This window comes from Lissotriton vulgaris, chromosome 2_1 (assembly GCF_964263255.1).
Source record: "Lissotriton vulgaris chromosome 2_1, aLisVul1.2, whole genome shotgun sequence".
Taxonomy (NCBI): domain Eukaryota; kingdom Metazoa; phylum Chordata; class Amphibia; order Caudata; family Salamandridae; genus Lissotriton; species Lissotriton vulgaris.
The window spans coordinates 204,532,491-204,555,182 of NC_141687.1; the positions used below are offsets into that span (position 1 = coordinate 204,532,491).

At 46.5% G+C, this 22,692-nt stretch overlaps 1 protein-coding gene across 9 annotated transcripts in view; it reads right to left on the minus strand.

The window, feature by feature from the left end:
- Positions 1–22,692, minus strand: part of LOC147729834 (complement factor B-like) — an 877,333-nt gene that overhangs the window by 111,354 nt on the left and 743,287 nt on the right. For all 9 annotated transcript variants that reach the window (XM_086954737.1, XM_086954730.1, XM_086954734.1 and 6 more), the window contains 2 exons: positions 20,087–20,172; positions 19,509–19,636 (listed from right to left, as the gene is read on the minus strand). In XM_086954737.1, coding sequence (XP_086810863.1) covers positions 19,509–19,636; positions 20,087–20,172 — 214 coding nt within the window. The remainder of the gene's footprint in view (positions 1–19,508; positions 19,637–20,086; positions 20,173–22,692) is intronic.

Consider the following 22,692-nt stretch of genomic DNA (forward strand, 5'->3'; position numbering starts at 1 on the left):
ACCGTTTGCCAAATGTCTGATTTCTCGTACAGTTGTTGTCTGTTGCTCAGGCATGAGTATGTAGTCCATTCTGGAGAAGGTATGGTGTGACCTTGAGTAGAAAGTGTAGTATTTGAGTTCTGAGTGGCGTGCCCTCCAGAGATCTGTGAGGCCAAGGGCCTCGAAGAAGTTATCAAGCCATCTGCCTGCCATGCCAATATCTCGAGGCGGAAACCAATCGAGCTGACCCGAAACAACGGAGCTGAAATCTCCCCCATCACCAGGTGGCTTTCTGGAAGTGAAAGCATGAAAGCCCCCAGGTCCCTAAAGGATTGGTTCTGCAGACCCAGTGGAATGTAGACTGCTATTAATGTAAGGGTGTGACCCTCTCATTGCCTCGAGACCGCTGAATAACGTCCCAGTGTGTCAGTCCAGATGTGTTGTATGCTGAACAAAAGGATTGTTTAAAGAGAATGTCAACCGCCCTGGAACCTGAAGTGAAGCCCCTGTGTGCCACAAGCTTGTACCCCAAACTATTTAATGCTTTACAAGTGTTGACAACTAGGCGCATCTCTGGGGAAGTGTGACGTTTGGAGCCTGTCGCTTTATGTACTGGAGCACAATACTTCATTTTATCTTGTCCCCCAAGAAGACATTGGCTGTGTGCTCTAGACATGTAATGCAACCCATTAAGAAAGATTTTGGTAAGGCTTGACCAAAAATTACCCTTCCAACCACCCAGAACCCTTGAGAACAGCTAACTAAAGAAAACAACATAATATCCCCACATAACTGTCCCCCCCCCCGCTACACTGATGCATAGGCTTGAAACTACCCACATCCCCAACTAGCAGAGCGCATGTCGCCCAGTGAATAGATCAACAATTGCGGGGAAGTAAAGGATGACACCGACTCTGGCCACACAGGGCCCCGCCTCCAGCCCCCGCAGTAGAGTGCCATTGTGAGGTGCCATCAGTCCCGCAGCGCCAAACCCCTGTAGCAGGCCTCCACCCCCGCTCATCTCGTTAAACATTATACATTACAGTCTGCTGGAGCAGTTACTAAAGTCCAACAGCATAAAGAGCCGCGTTCAGTCCCCACCGCCGACCAGTGTTGCCGGGATCCTAGATCTCGACCTCCAGGATCGCTGACTTTGCCTGTCCGATTACGACCTGCCGCCTATGGAGCCTGGTGATCGGGGATGAGTATCTCCCCAGCTTTCTCCAGGGGTCGACCTTGTTCTCTGCGTAGTCTCCTTGTCCAGCCATGCCGGCACCTCCGATGGGACCGTGAAGATCCACGACTTCCCATTGGCTATGATCTTGAGCTTCACAGGGAAGAACATCATGTACTTGATGCCTCTGTCTCTTAATGCCTCCATCAAAAGAACGTAGCTCTTGTTGCACTTTGAGAGTAAAGTCTGGGAAGAACCGCACTGTGGTGTTTTTATAGCGGAGATCCGCCTGCAGACGGGCTGCTTTCAGGATTGCGTTGCAGTCCCTATAGTTGAGGATTCTTGCAACAATTGTTCTGGGAGCTGCCCCAGGCTTCGGCAGGGGAACCGGTGCTCATTCAATCGCAAAGAGGGAGGAGAGTCGTTTTGGTTTAAGGTGGTTGAGAATTAAGTCTTCAAGGAAGAGGTCCACACTCAGTACCTCTGGGCCCTCCGGGACTCCCACCACTCTGATATTATTGCTGCGGCCCCGCCCCTCGTGGTTTTCAAGTTTGGTGCTGATGCACCAGCTGTTGAACCCATTCTTCCAGCTTTTTAGTTGTACTATGGAGCTCCGTCACATTCGCCTCTGTTGCTTTAACTCTGTCCATTGTTTTATTCATATCTGTTTGCAGCAGATTCATTTCAATGGAGACTTTGCCAATTTTTGTTTCAAGTGTTGCTCCCAGGACCTGTATAGCCACCATTATTGAACCAAGGGATAGTTCGGGTTTGCCAGAATGTCCTCCCGGGGCCCCATGCTCTGTCAGCGGCTGTTTCAGTACGGTGTACTTGTTGAGTTTGTTTGTTTGCACCGCTGCACCACCTTTGGGCTTCATTTTGTGGGCAGGCCTGCCAGTGGTTCCCAACCGTTAGGGGGCCCCTCTGCCCTGCTCAGTCCCCACACTGGTCCCACGTAAAAGACCGAGGATTTAATTAAGGCGGCAGTCACAGCCCTGTCACTGTGGCTTTCTTACACTCCGTATATCAGCAAGAAAACCTTCTCAGGCACCAGTATTCAGGTCGGTAGTTCCCAGCTACATCCGGCCCTTACACACCTCCGCGTCACTCCGCTTCTACCACTAAGTGCCAGGATAAACCGCAGTGCCAGCAACACAGTTTACAGACTTCAGTTGTTGTTTGGGGGATCCCGCCCTGAACTTCGCAGTGTAGCCAATGTTCACTACAGCATGCAGCGAGCCTCGTAGTGTGGCACACCTAGCACATGTGGAGAAGTGTGGCTCACTGGTTAGAGGAGGCAGACCCTGATGCAGAGGCCAGACCCGGGACCAGGGTTCAATTCCCGACGCCGCAGGGTCTTGAGCTCAAAAATGTCCACGGACTCGATAATTCTCGCCTCGGTGCCTACTCGAATCATGGGTTCACACTCTGCAACTCTGGGCAATAGCTTGCTTAATCTCCACTACGGCCCACCGCGATGGGATGCCTGGTCTTCACCTTGGGGATGCCCAGTAGGGGTTATCTCGCAGGGAAAGCCAGGACCGGTTCCCAAAGCAAGCGCTAAGAGACCTGTCGGTGATTTGGCGCTATATAAATCAAAATTAACATAACATAACATAACATAACATGCCCGCTCCAAACCAATGTCCATCACCACATCCAGGACCCATCGCGGCCCCCCCACTGCAGACGACTCAAATCGTGAGGGAGGCGTCCAGCTCGGTTGTGGTTCTCTACGTACAGTAGGGGCGCACAGCTTGTCTCAGAGGGAAGGCCATGTCGTGTTGAAGGCTGTGCACAACCGATCCGCTGTTCGAATTCAGCCGGTAGCCAGTGAGTGCTCCTAGACGAGCGCAGTGCCCAGTGTCTCCGGTATCGTCCTGCCGTAAGCCTACGATGTCCACTGCAGTGCTGCCACCCACAGGAGATAGGCCAGGCTGCTCCCCAGCAGGCCACAAAGGATGAAGGAGGGGGAAGGGTGGAGGCCTCCCACTTCAGTCTCGGCTCCCGGACACGGGGGGGCAGTGCAGGATCTCTGGCGCAGATGGGCAGCCAGGCAGGATCAGGCTCCTTGCAGTCCTGGGGGGGGGAATCAGGCAGATGAGGAACAGCGGAGACAGCGGGCTCCCGCCCTCCCCCACCCCGATCACCGAGGTCTGTGTAAACTGCATCAGCGGCAGACCATTGTTGGGGACGGGGGAAGACGGGGGAGGACCCGCAAGCCCGTACCTTCGAGAGCTCACCACAGTGGAGCTGCGCAGAGATGCAGACTTGCTGCCCGGTCCCCAGTCTCCATGACGGACCTACTTCAGCTCTCCCAACCCGGTGTCGCAGCTAGGGACCAAAGCGATTTCAAGCAGTTTCCAACAGGTTTTTTTGCATCAGTCAGGTCGGCTGATGATCCGCTAGCGCTGCAGGTGCTCCGGCTCCACCAATGCAGGAGTTATTGTGGATTTTCAGGGTCTTTGGGGCATGGCTCCGGTGGAGCTCTCCCTTTAGGTGGGCATTTATTCCAGCACCAAACGAACCTGTTAAGTTTTATTTCTAAATCTGCCATGTTCCTCACTGGAAAATATATGATCACCATTTCTTTCTAATCTACTGTTACCTTCATTTGTTTTCTTTTTTGTAGGGTGACTGAGAAGGAATGATACATGTAATAAACTCACAAACATGACTTGGGCCCAGTCAGGCTTGTTTGTTGAACCTTAGGTCAACCCTGGGAAGCTGTGGCTTCGAGCAGTCAGGCTAAAACAAAGGAACAAGTGTAAAGCAATAAACAGCAACAAAGCAACTGGATAAGAAAGAAGCAAAAACTCGCTTACACCAATATATAACAAGCAAAGGCATACCCAATAGGTCTCGCTTTTGGGACCTTGTGCGGACAGAGGGATGAGGACTCAGTTGAGAACTGAGAGATGGCAAGTGAAGAATGATTAGTGAGGAACGTGGAGCGGTGGGTGAGAAATAATCACTGAAAGGCACTTGGCTAAACACTTATAAGGTCCCAAAGGCGAGACCTGTTGGCTATGCCAATGATTGTTTTTTAATGCATTATTACAATCTCATCTGTGTTATTCTATGACATACTCTTACTGTTTCATAATAACCCTATGTTCATTTGGCACAGAACGCCGACCAAACCCTTGACCGTCAAGCAGAAAGCCACTCTATGCCTACAAAAGAGGTCTGAAGAAGTCGGCATTATATTGGGTCCGTTTTGAGCAATGCTGGACTGACATGAGGGGGGGTGCTCCAAGCTTGTGAAAAACATGTGGCCAGCATGAATGCAACAAGAGTGGGTCGGTGAAAATGTGGCATCACCAGTAGGGGTTGCTCTATTGTGCCTCATAGCCAGCTGTACACCACTGCCTCAGACGCAGTGCAGGCAGTTATACCAACAGCGCCGTTTCTTACCTCACTGCACAAGCCTCTTTTGCCCTCTTCCACTCACAACCTGCAGGACAATGAGGCGGGTTCCTGTAATGGCACAGCACTTGTAGCCCTGTCCTAAAGTTCCCAGGATGAAGTCTGTTTTTAACCCATCCACCAAAACTAGGTTTGCACCATGCCGTGTCGCTCTGTAGTGCTGGTGCTGCTTTTCCTTCTCCTACTGCTCGGCATTTGTAGAAGTAAAATCCTGTAAGACTCTGCGTCGCCATACCGCTGTGGTAAATGTGGTCCCTTTTTGTACTGGTGTTTTCTCATGTACCATGGAGCTGTTCCGCTGATAGCTTCCCTGCGGTAGGGTCCGATTTAGAATTTGGCGGAGGGTAACTTCCACAAAGGCGACGGATAAGCTACTTAAAACTAGTGCTTTACAGTAACCCGCCCGCCAAAGTCTTCACCAGGCCCTCAGTTTCGTCTGGGAAAAAGATTCCGGCCACCATTTAAATCCTGCCACAGAAATCTTTGTTGTTATGAAAGCGAGAAGATCAGATGAGACTGCGACTGATTCTCGAAGCTCCAATACAACATCCCACCACTTCTGTGTGTTGGTGTGTCCTGTGGTTCAAGGCACAACAAAAGGCAGCAGACAGACAAGTAAGTACGTAAAAACCTACAACACTCTCTGCCTGGAGTTGGGGCTCGTGTCCGACTGACGAATCGTTTGTGGGGCTGTCTTTCCCGTGCCAATTGGTAGGTTTATTCCAGGTTTGGAAGGACGTTGTTTGACTAACGTGTCATTTTCCAAACAATTGAACGATTTTTAGGACCTTTCTGCCTCACAGCACCAGTCTCTGAGCCTTTCAGGCAGTATAATTCAGTGCTCCGATTCGAGCTGTCCTTTATGGGAGGAGTTTAGCAATTTGTATGTTTGTGCTGTTTTGAGACGGAAACAAAGTAGGAGAAACTGGATTTTTACCATCCCATTACATCTCTCGCGAGGTGAGACCCGCATTCAGGAGCATCCTGTCTAATTGGGGAGGGATGTTTCTATGTAGCGTGAAGCGCACGTCCAGCTTAGAATGTTTATTGCAATTTGAAGGTTCAGATTTAGAAACTGTTATTTTATTACAAACGGTGCTAAAACGTGCCGCTTTAAAGCCATACTCAGGAGTGGCAGAGTAGACTTAGATGGTGGAAACATGTTTGTGTTGGCTCCAGGCCCTATCCTGCACCAATCCTTTTCCCTTGGACCCTGTGGAGCGCTCTCAAATACATCAATCTTCGGTGGCATACAACACAGGTACAGCAAAGGTACAGAAAAGTCAGCAACATTTACTATTTGTGGAGAAAAACATTCCCAAGTCCATTCCTGATTGGATATGAAATGAAATGTAAGAGTATTTGTAAAGCGCGGTAGCAACCCTGAGGCATCCTAGTGCTGCGAAACAAACGCGTGAGAGAGGGCAGGGGGAGCCTGTTCTAGTCCTTAAAGAGCTGGGGTTTGAGTCCTTTCCTGAAGGACAACAAGTTCGATTGCCTCAAGTTGAAGGGGTAGGGAGTTCCAGAGTTTGGTCGTGTTGTAGGAAAAGGAACGTCCACCACATCTGGCCCTCTTGACTCAGGGTACTGTGAGTAGGTGAGAGAGGGTGGATATGAGCTGCCTATTTGGTAGGTATGGTGTGACCAGTGAGTGGTTGATATTGGCTCCTGATTTCCAGAATGCTCGATGTGCGATGCAGAGGGCCCTGAATGCGACTCGTCCTTGACGGGGAGCCAATGTAGCTTCCTGAGTTCTCTTTTGACTGATGTGTGACGCGGAATCTGGAGAACGGTACGTGCCGCGCAGTTCTGGACAACCTGCAGCTTGTTTAGAGTGGACTGAGGTGCTCCTAGGTAAAGGGTGTTTCCAAAGTCCAAGTGCGACAGGATTAAGCCTTGGATCATGATTTTTCTGGCATTGAATGGTAGGAAGGGGGTAATTTTTCGTATAAGTCTGAGTAGACCGAAGCAGGTGGCTTATAGTTTTGCTGCTTGGTGATTGAAGTTTAGGGATTTGTCCAGCCAAATGCCCAGGCTTTTGATTGAGTCCTTGGGCGCCGGAGGGGGTCCAAGGCATGAAGGCCAAAGATGTTTAATGTTGGGGTTGGGGTGGTGACCTAATAGCATTAGCTCGGTTTTGTCTCCATTTAGTTTGAGACAGGAAGATGTCATCCAGGAGGTCACTGCCTCGAGGCAGTCCCTAAGATGGCTAGGGGTGGTGTGGGACTGACTCAGGGCCATCACTAGCTGGGTGTCGTCCGCATAGGTGATTATTTTTAACCCGAAGGGGCGGACGATCTTCGCTAGGGGGCTCATGTACACATTAAAAAGCGTGGGGCTCAGGGAGGAGCACTGCGGCACACCACAATTTAGAGGTTTTTTGGCGGAGGCAGTGTCGCCTTCGAAGACTTGGAAGGATCGCTCCTTTAGGAAGGATGCGAACCAAGAGATTGCCAGCGATGAGACTCCTAGGTTGGATAGTCATTGTAATAGTATGCTGTGGTTTACAGTGTTGAAGGCGGCACTTAGATCTAGTAGAATGATGGCTGCTGTGCCTCCCTGATCCGTGATCTTCCGTGCCTCTTCTATCACATTGATGAGGGCAGGGATATAATCCTAGCCTCTGCCTTGTCTATATGCGTACAGTGTTGTAGCACTCAGACTGCGTGCGTGGGAGACTGCCGACAAAGCAAACAAGCACGCGAAAAGACAAAAAAAATGCGCCCGCGCCTCGTGCGACAGCAGGGGGCGCGGGGGTGATAAGAGGAAGGGGCCTGTGCGATTGACTTGCGGGTGCCAGCGGCTGGCGCTGCGATAATTGATAGCATATGGCGGCAGCCGCTCGCTCCCGCAAGCCAATCGCCTCACGTGCACGCATTGCCATTGAAGGCAATGGAACGCGTGCATGTTTTTGGCTGAAAAGCCACGGCGATAGCAAAAGGTCTTTTTTATCTATGCAGCGCATGGAACGCTGCGTAGGCGAGACCTAAAAAGTGTGGCTACTTGAGGGCTATACGCCCACAGAAAAACTGGTTTGGCAACTGTTTTCCCCTCTCTGTCACCTCTACCAGCCTGTCTACCTGAACAATAGAGCAGCCCCTCCCAGGTGTATCCACCATTTGCCCTTCAAAAGGCGGCTTACCATTGAAGTTCAGCTTACTGGATCACATCCTGTGTAGCCTCCTGTCATGGATGGTAACGTCTACTTCAATGACAGACCCCTAGTGTTTCTTTCATTGTTAGTCGTTTACACTTCTCCACAGGAGGGCAGAAGGCCATCTTGAAAGACAGTCTTTATGTGCAACAGCAAACAGGCACTGGAAATATTTGGCAACAGTGGCAACATACTAAAGTTGTACCCTGCCCAAAAGTGCCATTAAATTCTATTTAACCAATATATAGAATTGTATGTACTGATTATTTTGATAGCTTGAAGTAGCCATCTTAGTAGTCTTCTTCAGAAGTTAGCAGGGTTAAGTGTCAGCCTGCAACTCTGCACTCCCCAATGGGACACAGCCTTTTACCATCAGAAACAACAATGTGGAGTTTTTACTGGTAGGACTTTTAAAAAAGAAAAGAAACTACAGGTCCAACCTTTTAATATGATGCACGCTGCCTTTAGGGATTATTAGGCCTGCTTTAGGGGTGACTTACAAACCTTAAAAAGGAAGGCTTGGGCTTTACCATGGCTTGAAATATCAAACTTGAGTTAGTTTAAAACTGCTCTGCCATCCAGAAATGGCAGGCTGGTAGTCACACTTTTGCTTTGTCACACTCCTGGTGTCAAAACTAGTGCTGCAGTCCATCGGAAACACTTTCACTTACAGGCCCTGGGTCCCCTGGTACCATATGCTGGATATCTAGAAGTAATTCAAAATATACAATTGTGGATAAGCCAATTAAACATGCCTTTTAAGTGGTCAGAACACATGCACTGAGTCCTGATTAGTAGGGCTTCAGGCATTTAAAGGGTTGTTAAACTAGTGCCTAGTAGTCAAAGTGGGGGCACAAAGTGGTGGTGAACCAGCAAATAGCCTGTTTCCTCATAGCAATATGATCTATTTATAAGGTCTTCCCCTCCTATGTATGTTCTTATTTACTCTGTTGAGGTAATCTACCATTCATTGGACACTACTAGTGTAGCTCAGCTCAACAGGAGCTCAGTTTTACGATCCCAGGTAAATAGAAGATGCAAAAAAGGCGTATTTCTTTGGAGTCTTATTAAGGTCACTGATCTAGGCTCTTTCACAGGTTTATAACCATTCCGGACTCTTTCGGGCATTTTCCTTGTTTGTACCGAACTCCAGCTAATTTCATGTACGTTGTCAACTGATGGTTGTTTAAATCAGAAGACTCCATCCCCTACTTGTGAACATTGTCATGTAAGGAGATGAATAGACCACATTCTTGTGCTTCGCAATAAACCATCCTCCATTTTTCAACACATGGACTATACGCAGACCAGCACAAACTTTCCACTACTAATTTTCCGACTCCCGCACCATGCATAGCAGCTGTCTGTGCTTATCTGTTACATGGCTATGGGGTCTACTTGGGCCCGCCTATCTAGTTGTGACATACTCATTGTTGAATTATATCCCCTCGTGGATGCTTGAGTTAAAAGCAGGGGTAGATGCCCAGTACTACACTACTGGCAAGAGGTCAGGGTCAAGACTGATCTTCTGGTCTCTTCAAACACTTAACTCTCATGCATACCAGTAGAATATCGGTCCCCTTGAAACACATTTTCAAATATAGAACAAATACAGTGGGTGGAACTTTATATTCTTGCAGTGCTCTTGGAACTATCCTGACCCTCTTGTATGCAGGGATTATGGGCCAGTCCATTTTTTGTGTTTATACTAGCGTGAATAGGAGCCAACTCTAAATCTTCTGCAAAGGATGGGCGTCCACCATGCCGTCAATTTCATAATTTAGGGTTCAAGTAGAAATATATAGCGTGAGAGAAAAATTCAAATTGGCTGACGAGCAAGAGTTCCTCTAAGAGCTCCAGGGCCAGGGATTGCAATTTGGCAGAAGTCCCAGAGATGCCCCCATCGACGTACAAATCTTCAAGCCATAACCCTACATTGATGACAACCAACAAAACAAAGCAACAAAGCAAATATTAAAGCCTCCATAATAGTGGCTCTCAGCATGTGAAGCCCTTTAGGGAAGCTCACACAGGACGAAAATCACCTAGTACTCCAGGGACTGTGAGCAATCGCAAAAGTGAGCCCGGTGTGTCCAAAAATAGCCCTGGGCACCTTTTGAGAAAATCTCTATGCCCCAATTCTGATAGAATCTTACCAGAGAATGCTGCACTAGACTATCAAAGGCTAGAGTGGAACGGGAGAGTGCCAATCAGATAGGGACATTACTGATGGCCGGGGAGTGTGGGGAGAGCAGAGAGCATGAGGCACCTGAGACAATGTTCTAAGCGCGGTAACAAGTGTGATTTTAGGGGTAAAGTTTCATTGCCTGATCCAGACCGTGGAGAGCACCGAAGGGCTCAGGAGATGCCAATGTGCACAAAACCTTCGGGGAGTAGGGGGACGCTACAAACAGGTATCGGCAGATAAGAAGAACTCACCAAAAATAATACTAGGACAGTGACTCCACTGTCCTCGTTAATGTTTACCTCTTAGTAATGGCAAAGGCCTGGTCCTGTCCCGTAACAGAGTGGAATGAATATTAGTCAGGCTAACCAAAGAACGATGTCCTGAAACAACGTTAATGCTCCCACCTTGTCTCCTTCTGGTATTAACTCTCTCAGAATCAACCATGTAACGGATTTATCCAAAAATGGAAAAGAGATTCAAACCGAAAGGAGCAACCCCAAAACTCTCATATCTGATTCCAATTTTTGCTTGTCAAAAGGAGCCATGAAGACCAATCTGATCATCGACATGAGATGCTCAGTGAAATGAAGACATTTATTTTACTCCCTCAAGGCAGTCAATGCCACACAGAAAATCCCCCATGTTCTCAAACTTATAATTTCACCCTCCCTCTCACTCAAAGTGAAAGCTACCATATCAATTTATAAAATGACAACATCCTTATACCAGCAGCGGACAATGACATACAAGCTTTAAACTCACTTTTTAGTGACCTGAAACGGCAAGTAACAGCCCATCTCATATTCCAAACCCTGTACATGTTCCTAAACCCACTAACGCCATCGAAGAACCAAACCCATGAGCAACCGTAGCCCGTCAATCTACACAGACTCACAGAGTCTCCAACTAGACCTTCCTATCTCCATCTAGACCACCCTACTAACAGCACTCACAGCCCAAGATGCAACAACTCAATGCTAGGGAGTGGGTCAGCGCCCAAGAAACACCCTATAGACATAGGCCCGGTGACTAATCCAAAAACACAGTCAGCTCTCGAAAACTCGCAAACATTCGCATGAAACGATAACGCGATCTGTCTCCATCTAGACCGTCCTACAATTAGCCCTCGCGGCCTGAGATGCAAATACTCAACAATAGGAAGGGGGTCAGCACCCATGAAACACCCCATAGACTAACAGCTGGTGACTGTTTTAATCTTTTTAAAATATACTTTCTATTGATTTGTACTGTATTGAGTTGTACATCATGACAATATTTGGTGCTTTATGACATATATACAGCTGCAGGATCAAACTACAACAGCATGGAATCAGCAGCACTGGAAATCTCTGGCCATATCAAATGGGCATTGGATTCAGGGAAAAATACAGCCCTGATTCTTCTTGACTTGTCTGCCGCATTCAAGACCGTCCCACACTCTATCCTCCTGTCTGTGTGGGACTGGTGCAAGTCATTTTTGACTGATAGAGGCCAGTCGTTTGGCTTGCACCTTTTTCCTCGGAGGTCAAGGCAATTAACTAAGGCATACCGCAGGGCTCTTCTCCTAGCCCTACCCATTTTAACATCTTCATGCCCCTCATGGTGTCTGTTGTCGAGCTGTTTGCCCATAAAATAATTTCTAATGATATGACACGCAGCTGCCCTTTGCCTTCGAAGATTTGCCTGCCTCTATTGCAGCCCCTTTCTCGGACAGCATGCATGCTGTCTTTGATTGGACGGAGAGCAGACAACTGAAATTAAATACAGAGAAGATGAAATTCTCTCTTCCGGTTACATGTGCCCAACTGGTGGGAAGATCTCTGGCTCCCCAGTGGTAAAATATTTGGGAGTAAAACTGGACAATGCCCTCTCTATGAAGTTTCTTCCCCTCCTTCCTTTGGTGGCAAGAATTATTGCCATGATCAATTCACATCTCGACTATGCGAATGTCCTGTTCTTGAGAGCTGCTGATGCCCAGGTGAGGCGCCTGCAGGTGGTTCAAGACAAGACAACTTCTCCGTCTGCCTAGGCGTTCCTCAATGGCAGCTGCTGTCAAGGTTTTGCATCTGTTGCCAGATAAGAATTGCATCCTTTCAAAGCATTAGTGAGGGTCCACAGAGCAGTGTTCTCTTCCAGGCCTCGATATTTGGCCCATAGATTCGCTCAGTATAGTCACTCCAGAGCGCTGCACCCCACTCCTCTTCTAGTTATTCAACACTTTAAGTGAGTTCAAAGGGGCGGTAAGGCTTTTTCTTTTTTGGCTGCCAAGGCCTGGAATAAGCTCCCCTGTAAGCTGCGATGGACTGTTTCTGAGCTGGTCTTCGGTAAAAATGTAAGACTTGTTTTTTCTCTTGGGAGAAGTAGTTCTTCCGTATGGGGCTGTGTACCTGAGCTCGCCTGCTAGCGCCGGAACACTTCTTGGGGTAGCTGTGTGCTTTATAAATCATTCATTCATCAAATATAAATGAATATTCCCCAACTCCCCCCACCACACTTGGCTGCTCATTTGGTACTGCAATAAAATGTATTACTATCAGTAGTCAAGAATCATATGGTATAGCTATGAATCCTCGTACTTTAGTCCTGCACTTGCAATTCAATTTGTTTGGTCCCATTCAACTTTGACTACTTGTTTCCCACACAGTATATTTTCTCTTATGTCACATTACCGGGTCTGACTTCTGGTGCCACGTCACTCTGGAGGTCCATCAGCATCCGTCTCCATGCTGCCAAGTCATCCTCTAAACGCTTGTCATGTTTCACATGCTTCATTCTGACCTCCTCTTCCACCGCTCATTGGGACATATCCCACAACCACTCAGTGTACCTGGGGGGTGTGCATACATAGCATTCCGCCATTTTGCCAGTACCAAGCCCAGCATCGGGAATTTGTTTCTTCTTTGACGGGGCAGGGATCGGTACCTCCCGCGGTTACATGGAACCTCCCATCCTGTTGCCCTAATTTAACTTTGATAGACTTCGCCCCAGTAAGACATTACAGGGAGCAACTCCACGCCAAATGTGCAAATCCCCTTTCCAGAGTAGATCGAGTCGGGTAAATGGTATGCACAATTTTGGTTGAGAGGTATGCTTGAGCTTAAAGTGTGAACGCACCCCCATATGCACCTTTTCCCACTTTCGTGTAGGAATGACCTCACCCAATACCTCCTCCCACTTGCCAGCATCCCAGGTACAATCCCTGGCTGATTCCCTCCGGACAAGTCTAATAGTCTGGTTGGAGGTTAGTGACTTGTTTGGGAAAAAGGGCCAAATCAAACATGACGTAGCCAATATTTTGGCGTATCGTAAGTATTGCTCTGATGCTATCTATCGCATCTTCACACGTGATAAACTGGCCGCCGAGATACAGATCTCCTAGGACGTTGCAATCCCGTCCCGTTATTTCTGCACAGACATCACCTCCGTATGACGGCAAATGGTTTCAATGCCCAGATCTGCATATTGCATGCAAAAGGCATGCGATGGAGCACCCTCGTAACCATCTGCGGCTCACCTGCCGGATCAGAAACGGCCTCGCCACCGGTACTCAGAAGGTTCGCAATCTCCAGAAGAGCCTTTCAGAAGGTTCTTCTCTCAGTTGTCCTCCTCAGGTAGCTAGTGGATCGCATCATGAAGATGGACTGCAAAGTAATAAAGTTCCATATAGTGAAGTTCAATGTCTCCCTGTTCCCATGTCTGTTTCAGCATGGCCAGTCCTATCCATCTCTCTGCAGAACCCACAATTGAAAACAACTTAAAGGACATCTGCAACGCCTTCTCTACTTTCTTTAAAGACAAAATCGTAACCTTAAGCAACTCTATTCCCAGCCAAGCGAGTGCCCAACATAGGGAATTCACCAGCCCCACCCTCCCAGCACACAGCCAGAATACTGATCTACACACCACATCCTGCCCAAGGAAACACAGAGCTCTCTGGAACAGTTTCAGACCCCTATCTGAGAGGGAAATCCAGGAAACCATTCAGTGTATGAAAATTATCTCACACTTTGACAATCCCATTCCCTACCACCTACTGAAAGAGATTCTGCAATCCGTCAACTCCTTATGGACAAAAATTATGAATGAATGCCTTCAACAGTGATCCCTCCCTGAATGCCAAAAGATAGGTCCCCCTACTAAAAAAACGTCCATTGACCCGAAAGACTTAAATAACCTCTGATCGGTATCCAGTCTGCTTTTCCTGGCTAAACTGATAGTAAAATTCACCCGCAAGCAGCTATGTGAATTTTGACCTATTAAACAAACACCAATCAGGCTTTAGGCCTGAACACAATATGGAGGTCGGCATGCTAAACATCCTAGATGACATACAAACTTCACTAGACCATAATGAATCCTGTCTCCTAATATTACTGGATGTATCTGTGGTGTTCAACATGGGCGGCCACCAATGCCTTAGAGAAACTATTAAATGTAGAATGGACCTATAAGGAGCCATCTTCAACTAGTTCACCTCCTTCTTGTAGAATCGACAACAAAGAGTCAAATCAAATCAAATCAATAAAGCTTTATTCGGTTGTAGGAAAAACAGCCATAAAAGCACAATATATTTACAAATATATAGAAAATACGGTTAAAAAGGTGTAGCCAGCATGATAAAATGTCATAATAATGACAAGTTCAATTTAGCACCATAAAATTCTCTCAATATTCCATCAATAAAAAGACAAACAAATAGTTTTCTTAAGATATGACTCCTAACAAGAGAACTTGAACATGAGGTATATAAAGGGCTGGGTGCGTACACAGAGAGAAGATAATAATCTTAAAAACGGCAAGTTAAAAACAAATATAAAAATTTGATGGACCAAAATTAGTGCAAAACGCAGCAAATACAGGGGTTGACAGTTATAGAGAAACTCATGTTGGAAGAGGTGCAGCCCATGTTACTCCAGGTTCTGCCTATGCTTAACAACCAGTTTCAGGAATTTTACTATCAATTTGGCAAAAGGTTCAGCATCTAAAAATTGAAGGGCAAGAAATGCAGGGCGGCACCTGTGTAGGCCCAAGACTTTTAAAATTGGTATAAGCCACTGTTGCCTCGGATCCTGATGGAATTTACAAAACAGTGTTGTATGGATCGTCGTTTGGGGAGAAATTTCGTCACAGGGACAAGGTTGGAGGAATTTTTCCCAGGTGTTAGTTTTGGGAAAAGTGACCAGATGGTGGAAAATGTTTAGTCTGAACCTGGTTAACAAGAATCTTTCGTAGCCCGAGAAATTAAAAGTTAGATAAGGCTGGACTGCCATAGTTATTTGGATTTGTAACGAGTGTTGCACTGTAACTTTGGAGACCTCGCTAGACAGCCTTAGAGATTCTAAATGAGCCAGACAAACCTTTTTAAACTGTTTTCTCGGTATTACAGCAATTAGGGTGGGGGAGAGATAGTATTCTAGCATGCCCAGGTCGCTAAGGAATTTCCTGATATAAGCAATCCATCCGATCTTATGTGCTTTATCTAGGGAAATAAAGTCCTCTATGAACCCTTGGCAGAGAGTGGTTTCGCTAGACGACCAGATGCGATGCCATAAGAGAAGGGGTTGAATCCTGATCAAATCTGTTAAATAAGACAAACCCACTTCCAGATGCCATGCATAGGTTGACGTACCCCGCGGGACTGCCTATAGAAATCTCAGAAAGTTGTTTTCCACCTTTTGCACCTTCTCAACCTTGGCATATCCCCAAACACCAGCCCCGTAGACAAAGAGTCATTTTTAAAAAAAATTTTTTAACAAAGAGTCAAAATCGGCAAAAACCTGTCGGATGTAGCTGAATTTGACAGGGGCATCCCACAAGTATCTGCAATTTCACCAATACTCTTAAATCTGTACTTGAAACCACTCACTGACATCCTGAAACAATCAATAATCTCGTACCACGTGTGTGCAGATGATAGCTATCTCTACATCAAACTTTCCCTTCAAGAGGACCTCCAGAAACTAGACGATACACTGAGGAAACCGCAAAACTGCCTGGCCCAAAACCATCTAAAATGTAATCTGCAGAAAACTGATTTCATTCTTTTTTCCCCACCCCACAGGCCCCAACAACCTCAACTATAGCCTTGGGACTTCAACTTGCTAAACTGCTCCTCAACCATTTGCGATCCCATAAAATCTATAGGCATCACTCTCAAATCTTAGCATGCAAGCGCACATACAAGTTGCATGCAGAAGCGCCAACTTACATCTGCACATGCTAAGAAAACTGAAACCCTTCATACTGCTAGGAGACCTCAAAACAGCGATGCAATCTCTAGTGCTCTCAAGACTGGACTATGGGAAGGCCATCCTTGCAGATCTACCTAAAGCCAGCCTAGCCCCAATGAAAGCAACAATAAATGCAGCAGCAAGACTTTTAACAGGCACACATAGTTTTGATAGCATTTTCCCTTCACTCAGAGCCCTCAATTGACTCCCAGTTGAAGCTGAGATTCAAATGAAGGTTGCATGCATAACTCACAAAGCTCTAGACAATTCTGGTTTTAAATGCATGGCGAATAGGATCAAGCTAACAGGAGGTATAAGGGTTTCTAAAAGTGCTAAATCCCTCACATTAGAACCAAACAGATTCAAAACAGGAAAACACATGGCCACACTTTCGTCGAATATGCCTAATAAATATGGAACTCCCTACCATACACAACAAGAGAAATTCTCTCCTTCAAGCTTTTAAAGCCTTACTTCTAGTTAAACATGTATATAATAATAATCCTGTATTTGTAAAGTGCACAGCTACCCGTAGTAGGTTTCCCAGCGATGGGGGCCGTCAAGAAGATTAAGCGAGCTTTTGCCCAGAGTCACATGGTGCTGGGCAGACCCCTGCCGCTGGTGCCAGGGATCGAACCGTGATCCCCAGCGTCCGGCGTCAGTCGCCCTGGACGCTGCGCCACACCTCTTCCCCATGTATCTTTATAGAACTCTTTTGAATGTGCCTTGCACCTTATTCCATATTGGATTCTATTGTACTTGTCTTGCTCTTTGAACTCTCCACTTTTGAAACTGTCATTCAAACTATTTAATATTGTATATGATTGTTTTATACTTTGCTTTTCGAAATCTATGTACTGTGTATCTCAGCGTCAGGTGTCATTGCTGTACTGCAACCCTCATAAGCTCTCTTTGTACAGCGCTCTGATACCGTGATGGTCATGTTCACTGTTAGATCTGGGGGTCTCTAGTTGGCAATGGTATCCACCTTTGTCCAAATAGGGACCCTTACTTCTAAGTCAGGATAAGGGGATTACACTCTTTTATAACCCCTGCTCACCCCCTTGGTAGCTTGGCTCGAGCAGAGAGGCTTATCTCAGAGGCAGTGTGTTAAACATTTGTGAATATACACAGTAATACAGTGAAAACACTACAGATGGACACAACACAGGTTTTTATATAAATAAGTATTCTTTATATAGATTCAAACACAAGACCACAAATGACAAAAAATCCACAATACTACACTTAAGATTGCTTTAAAGATGATCAAAGTTACTTAGTTCAAGTTGATGATGAATGCGACAAAATTCTCACCAAAGTACCTGGATGCGTAACGCGAAGTAAACAAAAGGCTTGCAAAAAGGGAGAGGCGTCGGTTCCGTGATCAGGGGAAGATGATGTGTCGTGCCTCACTGCTTGCGCAGAGTAGGGGATGCGTCGTAATCCTTACCGGTGTGGAGGTGATGTGTAGATTCTTGGCCTGCGGTCCCATCGCGGTGGGCAAGATGGCGCCTTGTTGCGATGCGATGATTCAGTTGTGATGCGAGAAGATGGCGCCCTTTATGCGGTGATGCGATGACGATGTGTAGATGCCCTGGCAGCCTTGCGAAGACTCTGTACTTTGGAGCCGCGACAGGCCCTGCGACACGCTTCTCCGGTGATAAGATGGCGACTCTCTCGATGGCCTCACGCTTCTCTGGTGATGCAACAGCAGGCAGATTCGATGAACACACGCTTCCAGGGAGATGCAATGCAACAATTTCAGATGCGGCGGCGACATGCTTCCTCTCGATGCGTCGCACTTCCAGCTCCCAACGACACGCAAATTTCTGGAGTTGAGAATTTCCAGCAAGGAAATTCAGAGGGGAGCTGCTGAATGAGTCTTTTGTCCCTGAGACTTCAGCAGGAGGCAAGCACGGTTCAAGCCCTTGGAGAATATTCTGAAGATGATGAAAGTCCTTAAAAAGTTGCTTCTGCTTTCCTTGGCAATGAAGCAACCACTGCAGGCCAACCCAGCAAACAGCATACTGGCAGAGGGGCAGTCAAACTCCTGCAGCTTCTTTGGTTCTTCTCCTTGGCAAAAGGTTTCTTGTTCCAGAAGTGTTCTAATTTCTTGGGGTCAGGGTCCCAATATTTATACCCCAAAATCCTTTGTTCTCTGCAACCAGAGAGGCCTTTGCGTAGTCCAAACCAGTTCCTGAGCGCTCTGTTTACATGCCTCTCTTCTTCCTTTCACTGTGCAGGGCAGAGACATCAGCCGCCCCACAGGAGGTGGAGCCAGCTCAGGGGAGGGAAGATACAGCTCTGGAGCACTTTGTTGACAAGATTCCTTTTCTCCTTTCACAGTGCAGGGCAGAGACATCAGACCAGCCACAGGAGGTGGAGCCAGCATTGTAGAGCGAAGGCCCAGCCCTATTCAGGTCCCAGGTGCAACTCCTCCCTCCCATCTAGATGCAGATCTCTCTATTCACCACTGGGCTGCCCCAGCCTGTCTCCTGGAATCCCACACCCCTGTCACTCACAAACCCAGACAAGGAATACACAACCTAGCAGAGGCAGGCCTGGACAGTTAGGCGGGAAAAAACCTACTTTCTAAAAGTGGGATTTTCAAACACAGAATATTAAAACCAACGTTACTAAAAGGTGTATTTTATCATTCTGAGTTCAAACAAACTAAATTCGAATTTCTACCATGTTCCCTGAGTCAGTTAGGGTTATAAGAATGTAATAATCTATCTGCCCATTCTAGCCTATGGAGAACAGGTAGCCTTCAATAGTGAAAAACGAAAATGGCTGTAATTCACTATTAGGCTATGCTATACACACCAGAGCATGTCCTACCTTATTCTTACAATGCACCCTGCCCTTGGGCCTACCATAGGGGTGTCTAATATGAAGCAAAGGGAAGGTTTAGAGACTGGCAAGTGGGTGCACTTGGTCAAGTCGACATGGCAGTACTAGACTGCACACAGGCCTTGCGATGGCAGGCCTGAGACACACTTTACAAGCTGCTTCAGTGGGTGGCATAACCAGTGCTGCAAGCCCACCAGCAGCATTTGATTTACAAGCCCTGGGTACTTATGGTGCACTGTACTAGTGGGTGACAGGTAAATAAAATAACCCAATAATGGAATCACCAATTATTACATCAATTTAACATAGGGAGCACTTGCACTGTGGCACTGATTAGCAGTGGCACAGTGCCCAAAACATATAACCAGCAAAAACATATCAAAACAGAGGAGGCACTCCGTCAAAAATGGAAGGGAGACTCTCGCCAAAGATGCCAGGTCTAACATTCAAACTTTATAAAACATTAGAAATAAATAAATAATTCCCAGAGCCTCTCACCTGTATGTCAACTTTGGTGTGCTTCAGACTTATGCTTGGTACACTTTTGAAAAAATAGCCCCAGCCAGCTACATAGCCGGAAAGGGATCTCTCTCGCTCTTCAATACCCGTCACGGTCAACAACTTCTCTGCAAAGACAACACAATGGCCAGTCAAACATAGTCAATTAAATGCACTAGGATTTCACTTGGTTAAGTCCTATCAAATCACTGCAAAAATATAGCTTGCTGAAAGCAAAAGATAAGAAAGAATGTTGGCGAATTCAACAAGAAAGGAGGAGGCCGAAGCAATACAGGGGTGCAGACATGTCAGAGAAGAATGGAGAATGAAGAAACATTTCAATGTTTCAATGACAGGGAAAGGAAGCTTAGGTGCGCTTTCAGATGCAGACTTATCAGAGAGGGTAGAAGAGCTGTGGAGTTCTGGATGCATGCATGGCAGAAAGGTTGGTGAATTATGAGGAACAATAAGATTCAGTTATGGAAGAAGGAGGATGGGTTGTCCCGACATTTTGCGTGCAGGCTGTGTTGAAGACAAAAGGAGAGCTGGAGGGTGCATAGATCAGGGAATTTACAGACCTTGAAACAAGCAAGACTGCTCCCAGCTGGTGTCTGGTGGTAAAAGAATCTCCTTTACTTCCTCCACACAAGGAAGACATACAGGCCTAGAAGAACAAATTCAAAATTAATAAAGTCAGATTCAGTAATATAAAAATGAATCACAGAGGAGCAGATTTCAAGAACCTTGATCTAGATGCCAGAATTTTGTTTTTCTCACTTCAGTCAGCACGTTCAGCGGTATGCCGCCGGCAATATTTAAAAGAAGGTACCTTAGAGTGTGTTCGATGGAAGTTAATCAAGGGTTTGTCTGGGATTCTTATCGGCCACTTGGAGGGTCAGTACCCCCAAGCAGGATCTGTTATAGCCATCCTACAGGTTTGAATCTAGTTTAATTCGGTCTCCCTTTCAATCTTGAAAATGGGTTATGAAGCTAATAAGTGAAAATTAAAAAAGCGACAGACCTACCAAACATAATGTAATTTTTTATATTTCTAATTTTTTTGTTGTTGTGTACAGTGTTTTCTTTGCATGAATAAACCTAGTGTTATATATGGATATGCATTTGACATTTCAAGAATAAATTGGCTTACATGTATGTTGTTTTGATAGGAGGTTGAGTTTAGTGTATTTGTCTATTTCCTGTGATAAATGCTTTAGAACCATTTGTCCATATAAACTGCTGAATCTACATTTTCTGTGGCTTGTTAGGTGCACACCCCTATTATGAGGAATTGCACCACTTCCTCTTCTCCCCGTGCCCTGACTGTTCTAGTTTCCTGGCACCAGCACGTGGTCTTCACACTGAGCCCAGAAGCAACCATGTGAAAGCGACAGCATCAGTGTGACAAGATATGAGTTTCTCATCTAACCTCAGCACCCTTCCTGTACAGCAAGCACATAGGCAGTACCCTATGTACCCTTTGCTTGTATCGCACACACACTATATCCCCTGAGCAACTTTCCTCTCTACCGCAGACAACCTATACTCCCCGGCACACTTTGACTGATGCACAGAGCCCGTACCCACAGAGCCAATACCGTACCCAGTCGGTACAGCACACAGCCTGTAACTCCTGCACATCCTGCCTCTGTACCAAGGAGAGCCTGTATGCCCTGTACAATCTATTCTGCACAGAGCTTGTACTGTACACAGCCTGTACCTTTACTTTAAACTAGGGGACTTTTGTACAAGCCCCTAGAGCCATGGGAACGTCACTTCTTGTGACATTTACATGGTGACAGTGGCTTTGCCTTATTAACAAGGCAGCATTAAACCACTTAAAATGCCTTGTAAATAAGGCCCCCTTTTGTGCTATGCTTACCGTTAAAGGGGTGGACAGTGGGTGTTTCGGTGGGCGTTCCATCGCAACAACCATTTATTTTGATCCTGGCCCCTATTTACAAGGGCAGCATAAATAGGAGGCAGGGAAAACCTGGTCTTAAGTTGGCATAACAAGGAGAAATGCTATATTTCTCCTCGTTTTTACTTTTTCCATGTGTGCTGCCTTGTGCAGCACACATGGAAAAAGCAAAACGTCTTTTATTGTTTATGTACAGGAAGTTTCCCCTTCCTGCACATAAACAATCTTTAAAAAAATGCCATTTTGTGACTTTCATGTGTGCTGCATAAAGCAGCACACATAGTAGTGACAAAATGGCATTACAAGATTTTTTATGTCCAGGAAGGTCCCCCTTCTTTCCCCTGCACGCAGGCACCCTTGCACAATGGTGCAAGGGCGCCTGCATTGGCACTACATTGCTAAGTGTCGTGCCAGCGCAGGGAAAAAAGCAAGGCTGCACCATATTGTTGTAAATATGGTGCAGTTATGCGTTCTGAAGTGGTGGAGTGAGGCGTTAAGCCATGAAGGCCAACTCCTCATTCGGCCACTTCTGTTGTACATATCCCTCTATGTCTTTACTGCACAAAGTCTATTCCACTGCCTGTAAAACACAGTCTGTATTCTTGCACATCCTGTACCCATGTATACACCCTGCCTGGACTGCACACTGTCTGTTGCTCCTGCACACCTTGCCTCTGTACCACAACTAACCTGTAGTAACCTGCAAACTCCTTTACTGCACCTAACCATTTATTCTTGCCTGTAAAGCACACCTCTGTTTGTATCACACACAGCCTGTACTTCCGTACACACTGCCTCTACCACACATAACCTGTACTCATGGCACACTACATCAGTACTGCACAGAGCCTGTATCCCTGCCTGTAAAGCACAGAGACTGTATGTTTACCTGCATCATACACATCCTGTACCATTACACACTACCCATGCTGCACACAGCTTGTGCTCCTTTCTGTACCACACATAGTCTATATTGCACAGAGTCAGTACCCTGCCTATAAACCACAAAGCCTGTACCACACATAGCCCTTAGCTTACAGAGCCTGCACTGCACACAGCCTGTATCCCTTGCAGTATCTACTACTTCAAGCAACTCACAATGGCAATCAGCCATGGGATGATAGTTGCAATGTCCATCCCAGCAGATGGCTGATCCCTGTCTTCCTCCAACCTATATGTGTTCAGGACCCTAAAATTTTATACAAGATATCTCAAAATGGACAACCTAGTGAAGTAACCAACTAAGTGGACTATGAAAATAAG